The following is a 7,397-nucleotide window of genomic DNA, read 5'->3' on the forward strand; positions in this document are numbered from 1 at the left end:
CAGCCTCACGTCTGTCAGTCTGCCCCAGTGCAACTTTGGCTACAATTGTGGGTTACCACCATCAGCGTGTCTGTCAGTGTGAAGCACTTTGAAGTCGTCTTTACTGAGTAAAGCTCTATGTGCCACTCTGACAGGTCGGTGAGGAAAAGGGGTATAGTAGTTTTGGGTTTTATTATAGTTTAGTTTAACTTTGATGCGACGTCATTGGAGTTTTTCCCCATTTTTCTGTTTTATTTTTCTCAGTTTCAGTTTTTGTTATTTTGTTAGTTTTAGTTAACTATAATTACCTTGGTGAGGAAATTCAGGGCAACAAATGTCAGCACAACACAAACATGGTTGTTCCACCAAGATAATTTAACTAGATTTTTCAAGCCATTTGCAATAGTTTGTAAACAATATGTTTTTTATTCATTTATTTACTTATTTTCTCGTCTTGTCAGGCTTTTCAGGCATAGCATACAGGGAGGCTGGTTGACTACATATAAAAAGAGTTCAAAGATAAATCAAACGTCTTGGAGTTGTTAAAAAGGTAGAAAAAACAAAAATGCTCTTACAATGGAGTTTGTGCTGTTTTCATTATTTTTTACTTTTCTAAGATTTATATAAATCTGTAAATTCTCCAAAGCAACATGCTCTGCTTTCTGTGGGAGATGTTGGTAAGTTTTCTGAAACAATGTCTACATTTCTACACCTTTTTGACAATTGGGCTTCTTTTAAAATGCTGAAATAATCTGACTGAAAAATCTGAATGAAAACATTTTCACTGTGCATCTTCACAGAAAGCAGAAGGAAAGGCTTAAGTTGCAGAACTACAAGCCGCCGACTTTTGTAACATAAACAATCAAGATGAAAATCATGAAATCAAAAGTAAAATATTTTCTGATAAACCGTGAGGGAATGAAAGATTGAAGGGCTGAGAGCGAAGAAACATGAAGAAATAAAATAATGTACTCACTGAAGAAGAAGCAGACCAACGTAAAACCAAAGTTCATCCTGAGGTGCTGATGTTTTAAATGTTTCTCTTCCTCCTTCAGTGAAAACCAGGAACTTAGCTGAATGTCTGAGTTCCTCCTTTAAGCATTCAGTCATTCTCCTCCTATTTCCACTGCTCAGTTTAATTGTTTATAAAAAACAAAAACAAAATTCTTCATCAGAAGGGGATTTCACTGAGGAAAATTCACGCTGCAAAATATTTAAACTGACAATAAAGCGAGTAACTTTTAGACTGAAATGCAATGAGCAGTTTGAATTTGAACAATGAAGTATTTTATTTGTGAGTTTCAGGTACAGACATCCAGTTGGTGCTAATAAGAATATAAAACATCTGTTTATTTTGCTGCTTTAGCCTGCAGGAACGTTTTATTTTACGGCAGAACTTCAGAAAACTGTTTGGAAAACACATAAAGTTTGTGCACTGCCAAAATACTGTTGTTTAATCTCATATTTATCTTCAGTGAAGTCAAAATTATTCATGTACTGAATAATTTTACTTTCAGAAATTCTAAATCCAAATAAATAACATGACAGATAGAGGTAACTGAGCTTTAGTAGCTTCAGAAATATGTTTATTAAATGTAAAAAAGGAGCTAAAAATCATAAAAACCTGCAATAACACAAAACTTTTATGGTTTATACAAATGTTCATGATGGATAAAGAAGATCAAAATAACAGTTCTAGACATGAATACGTAGCCAGCTTACTGTTGATTTGTTGTTGTTTTTGCTTCTGTTAGCTCAAAGCTAATCATATAAACTATCTGATTATCCACAGCAAGTCACGTTGGAATAAAGAGCAGATGAATCATCGCTCAGGTTGGCAGATCCCACGGCTGACAGAGGTTCAGAGCAGGTGACATTAACCGCATGGCCACAGGGGGCGCTGTTGGAGGAGGTGGTGGTGTTTGTAGGAAAATGCACTTCAGCGTAATCCACAGCGTCAACTTCAACCTGGAGGAAAACAAGAGAACAAAACTTATCTTTTAAAGGGTTATATTATTATTTTAATTATTATTAGTAGGAATGAATTATTATTACAAAATGAAAGCTTCTTCGGTCACAGCGGAGGCTCAGACGTCTTTTGCTGAACATTTCTGTTCAGTTTTTTGTTTTTTGTTTTTAGCAAAAATGGCGACAGCTGATAACGGCAACGGCTGTTCGTAACCTAGCAACCGAAATCAACAGAAGGCAAGATGGTGACAAAAAGTCAAAACTAGATCCTGTTGTGTATTCTTCAAAATAATTCATGCTTTGCACTTAAATATGTTCACCTTTTTCTAATCATGTTAAATTCAGTGAATAATAATAATTCTGCTTAACATATAATTGTAAATAAGTCACTAATCATGCAAATTATAGTTAATTGCATATAAGTCACAACATCTATCACTGATCATATTATTGCTTTTGTTCAAGAATCCAACTTACGTCGTTCTTTGGACATCCGGCGAGGCTGTACAGGTCAGCTCTATTTGGTTCACAGGATCTGACCAGAGAATAAACTGGAGATTTTTCCTGAGGAGGCGTTTCGTTTTCCCTCTCCTCCAGTCTGATCTCATCATACACTGTACTGACTTGCAGAAGGAGAAGCTTCTCATGCATCAGCCACTTCAAGAACCAACACTTTATACTTGTTTTAATAGGGACTCAAACTCACCTTTGTGGGGTCAGAATATTCTGTTTTCACTAAAGGGCCTGAAAGACACAAAATATTAATATTTCCTTTGTTTCGGTTAAAATGTCCCATCTGTATTTTCATAGTATCTTGCAAAAGTGTTCATAACCCTCAAACTATTTCAGTCTTCTTCACATTACAACCAAAGACTTTTGGTTGCAATGTGCAATGAAAACAGCTTTTGAGTCAACAAGTTCATATTTGACGCATCAGTCATATTAGAAGTGGTCTGATGTATCAGAAGTTGGGAATAATCCTGAAAATCTTTTCTTTATCTCATGTGTTCAATCCCAACTTAAGAAAATAAACATTGTGTCTGGTTGTTTTAATGGTGTCAGGGCAGAATCGTTGTTTTTCTTGTAACTCACCTTTTTTTTGCCCAAAGTGCTTCTTCTGAAAGAAATTCAGCAGAGCCACAGCTAACGTTATGATCAGGATTGCCAGAACCAGAACCACAGGAAGTAACAGACCTGCAGGGACACTGACAGCTGAGTTTCACTCTGAAAAATTGGTTGATGTTCATATTTTATCCTGTCATATTTTATCCAGTTTCCTGCTTCCTGGTTATCTAAAACATATCAGGCAAACAGAAAATATTAGTCAAAATTCACATTTTGCATGTTTTTGTCCTTCAGTTTGGGTTTCTACTGCTTCTAAAAATGAATCTAGCGCTTAACGAAACCACCCAGCCCGTTTTTTGGAAATAAGTTTATGTTTTTTGGGGCCTGAAAAATTAGCCGTTTCAGAAACCTCTGGAATGTAACGTCACAAATCAGCAGGCACTGCACCGTTACCTAGCAACCACAGCCTGTTACCTAGCAACCCAAGAAGAGTTCCAGCACGTTTGGTCAGCTAGTTTCACAAATAGCTGCTTGAAAAGGGTTTTGCTGTTGACTAACCATCCAGAAAAAACTCGCTGCATTCTTGTTGGTTGTGCAGGAGGCTCTACTTCTGCTTTTCAAAGATGTACGGTTGTACGAGAGTAAACATTGATTTGGAAAAAATAAGATGTAAATGTAATGAATATATTTTGTATAACTCATAGGTCTATTATAAGCTATTCATGGAATTTAATTCAATTCAAAAATACTTTATTGATCCTTAAAGGAAATTAAATGTTGTTGTAATGTTGTTCATCATAGCGTTACAGGTAGTGATGGCAGGAAAGATAAAAGGCCACCCTTATTTAAATCTTGTTGATTTTTTGCATAAACCCCAGAAAACTATAATTTCCTGATTTAACCTTTTAGATCAAAATCATTTAAAATGTCTTATGTGGAGTTATTTTATGTTAAAGACTTTCAAATTTTTTTTAAGCAGCTTTTCATTAACTGATTTTGATTAAGTCTCTGATACTCTCTGAGGTGCAAAGTGAAACCTCATAACCTGAACGAGACAGTTTACCTGGAGCTGCAGGAGCCTGGATGGTTTTAGAGGAAGATGGAGGAGAGGAACTCTGGACTGATGCTGTTCTGAAGGATGTTGGGAGAACTGTTGATGTTGTAAAAGTTTGCAGAGTCCAGTTTGGTTCTGTAGTTGTTGAAGTTGTAAACACTGAAACAGAACCAGGGGTTCCTGAGGGAAATTTTAGCAGAAGAATCAGTCAGAGAGCAGAATCTTCCGTTCTGAGACATTAAGAAAAGTTTTCTGGACTTTATGTAGAAAACTCACCTTCATTCACAACCAGCTCAAAATCTTCATATCGGGTTCCAGTCCAAGTTTCATCCAAGCGACACCTGTACCGTCCTGAGTCCGACTTTTTCAGGTCTTTGATGGTAAAATAAAGAAAATCCTTGAATATAATGATGTTTCTTTCGTATTTAACACTGTATCTTCCTCTCTCAGCTGTGTTGTTGGTTGTTTCAATCAGAATATTTTCTCCTCCACACTTATCTTTACAAACAAACTTCCTGCTTCCAGAGAGGAGAAATGGACAAGTAACTGCGATGTTTCCTCCTTCTACTCCAGTTTCCCTCCTCACAGCGTTTCCATCCTGCAGCTCTGTAAAGATAAAGTTACTGTAAGACCAGGCAGAATAAAATAATCTAAAAATTAAACTGAGGACATGAGGTGTTTATTCAATTGGTGGCAAAATTTTAGAAAATGTTAGCTTAATAAAAAAATTCACTCTCTCCTCGTTTCAACAGGTTAACTCCATGCTATGAATTTAAACTAAGAATAATAACTTAAGGTTTTTAAGTACGAATGTTTTTTCTTAGCTTCCTGCACGGCCTTCCTCTGCTGACTGCATCTTTACTTGTGAAATGAGGTTTCCACTGTCACTTTACATGTTTCTTATTCCTCTAAGTTATTATTGCTCTTACTCTAAGTAAGAGCAATTTAGTTTAATTTGTTTGGCTCAACAGCCTTTTGGTTTGAATGAGAAAGTTTGTATCTAACTAATAAAACTTGCATACTTCTCTACTTTGTTAAATGCTGAGCTCTTCACCAGATTATATCTTAGTTTCTGTAACTACGGTTTGCATGTTGCTGCTGTCTGTGGTTCACTGCAGCTCTGATCTTTGTCTCAAGAAGCAAAGACCATAACTTCTCCAAAGCAATAAACTGTTTCTGTTAACCAAAAAATGTAAATGTTAACATTGGCAACAGATGTTTTTGTTACTTTTAAGTTACGTGGTGGAAAAAATGGATAAGCACAAACCCAAAAAATATGATACATTTTATTTTTTTGGTAAAAGGAGCTAAAACTAAAGTTACTATGATGGAGGTCCTTGATTAGCTTGCAAACATATTTATGTTTATAATTTTAAAAGGTTTAAAATAAGCTAGCAGCTGAATTTATTCATGTTCTAAAGTGAGCATCAGCGTGTCTTACCACAGAAACAAACAGGAAGAGACACTGGTCACATTTAGGGCCATTTGAAACAAAGTCCACTTCATGCAAAAGGTAGAAAAACTAATAAAGTGGAAGGATGAAGCAGAGAAACAGATAGAAATAAACTAATAATGTACTTACTGAGGAAGAGGAGGCAGATCAGAGAGAGACAGACCTTCATCCTGAGCTGCTGATGGTTTCTAACGCTGCTTCTCTTCCTGCTTCACTGATAAACCAGGAACATCTCTGCAGGATGCAGTTCCTTCGCTGAACACCAGAGGTCACTCTCCAATTTATAACTTTCGAGTCGCTTAAATTCAAATTATGCTCCATCATTCAACTTTCTTGTGTACAGTAACTTTTACAAACATGAGAAAATAGGATCACACTGTTTGTATTTGAAGCAAAAGTTACTGACGTTATTTTAAGGCATTTAAATCACTTCACACCTTCAGCAGTTTGTTCCTCCAGCCACTCTTTAGACCTAAACTATTTCTGTTATTTCCTTCTAAGCAAATAAAGTGTTTCAGCACAAACTGAACTTGTCATTTTTTATCTAGTAATATACTTATGGACATATACTGTTTTATTGTTGTTTAGAAGTGCTACTAAAATATTGCCAGAAAAATTAATTCACACTAGTTGTGAAAAATACTTAAATACTGCTTTGTCACTTTTATTGTCTGTCTTATAGAAGGTGTGAACCCACCTTTAATGTTGATATTTTCTGTTTCTTTTGTTGTTTCTTTTTTGTTTAAAGCGTCACATTTACCTGATATTCTGGTAGCAACACACAGGGGGCGCTCCATAAATTGTAAATTTCAAAGGATTTTTGATGTTGAAAGTTACTTAGCTGCTTTCGATACTCCATAATGTTGAGGCTTGAATAAATTTCACTGAAATTGTAATTTTTTTAAATTCTTCTTTGACATTTGAATTCAAACTCAGGACCTTCTTGTTTGCTGTTTCTTGTTAGCCACATTGCTCCAATATATTTTATTGCACTTAATATTGATCATATTTCTAATAACTGAACCAATTGAGTCTGATCAGATATGATAGATTATGACCCCTAATTAGATTATAATAACTGAGAAACCTCAGATGGTACGTAGGATTTATTGGTGTCAAATTTTCACATTTACAAAAGACAGAAAATAACTTCAAACAAACATATTTAAAGATAAAAGTATAAAACAACCTGAAAGTTCACCATGTTTGTACTTGGTAAGCAGCTCTAATGTTATTATAAATTATCTTAAAATAGGGATGGGATGTCTTAAAATGACAAATGTAAACTCTCTGGTTTCTTCTCTCACTGAGTTGTTTCACTGAGGTGATTCTTTTAAAACACTAAAGAAACTCTGGTGTGTCATAAATATTCATACACTCCTGGTTGACGTCATCATTCTCTGTTTCCACAGCAGAACCTGAAAAACATTTAGATCAGAGATTAAGTCCTAGAAAACCACAGCTGACTGATGATCAGAGCATGTTGGAAACATTTTGTTCTCTAGAAATGATGCAGCTGAAAGAGGAACACAGTTTAATGTTTATAAATAACTTTCCTATTTCTGTAAATTTGTTGCTGAATCTTTATTTTTACTCCTTCCTGTTTAGGGATCTGACTGCTCTGCTGATTCTTCCAATATGTTCAATGAAGCTTCAGACAGACACTTGTTCTGGATTAATAAAACTCTGAAGAAGAAGAAAATGAGGAAGAAGCCTTCAGGGCTAATAGGACCTTAATATAGATGTAGGTTTTCATAAAGGAAGGACAAGTGTTTCTGTGTTTTCTCACCTTTGCTGTTCATGGCCCTCCTCTTCATGCAGAAAATAACCAAAGACGTTGATAACAAGATGATTTTGACAACCAAAGACAAAACCACA

General features: G+C 35.4%; 2 protein-coding genes across 5 annotated transcripts in view; both read right to left on the reverse strand.

Annotated features, from left to right (window-relative positions):
• LOC106960806 (uncharacterized) overlaps positions 1-1,380 on the reverse strand; it is a 21,444-nt gene extending 20,064 nt beyond the window's left edge. The window contains exon 1 of the mRNA XM_015054144.1: positions 956-1,380. Within this exon, the coding sequence (XP_014909630.1) occupies positions 956-992 (37 nt within the window). The 5' untranslated portion in view covers positions 993-1,380. The remainder of the gene's footprint in view (positions 1-955) is intronic.
• Positions 1,381-1,550: 170 nt separating this feature from the next.
• LOC106960804 (natural cytotoxicity triggering receptor 2-like) overlaps positions 1,551-7,397 on the reverse strand; it is a 12,765-nt gene continuing 6,918 nt past the window's right edge. Inside the window, exons 1-8 of one of the 4 annotated variants that reach the window (XM_015054139.1) lie at positions 5,649-6,056; positions 4,343-4,672; positions 4,076-4,246; positions 3,040-3,141; positions 2,654-2,691; positions 2,425-2,571; positions 2,035-2,161; positions 1,858-1,947 (exon numbers count right to left, since the gene is read on the reverse strand). In XM_015054139.1, coding sequence (XP_014909625.1) covers positions 2,054-2,161; positions 2,425-2,571; positions 2,654-2,691; positions 3,040-3,141; positions 4,076-4,246; positions 4,343-4,672; positions 5,649-5,688 — 936 coding nt within the window. In that variant the 5' untranslated portion in view covers positions 5,689-6,056 and the 3' untranslated portion in view covers positions 1,858-1,947; positions 2,035-2,053. Of the gene's footprint in view, positions 1,948-2,034; positions 2,162-2,424; positions 2,572-2,653; positions 2,692-3,039; positions 3,142-4,075; positions 4,247-4,342; positions 4,673-5,648; positions 6,057-7,397 lie in introns of those variants that run through there. The other 3 variants (XM_015054138.1, XM_015054136.1, XM_015054137.1) reach the window with 3 other exon arrangements.

The sequence above is a fragment of the Poecilia latipinna genome, unplaced genomic scaffold, assembly GCF_001443285.1.
Source record: "Poecilia latipinna isolate Pla-1442-1.1 unplaced genomic scaffold, P_latipinna-1.0 Scaffold1230, whole genome shotgun sequence".
In the NCBI taxonomy this organism is placed as follows: Eukaryota; Metazoa; Chordata; class Actinopteri; order Cyprinodontiformes; family Poeciliidae; genus Poecilia; species Poecilia latipinna.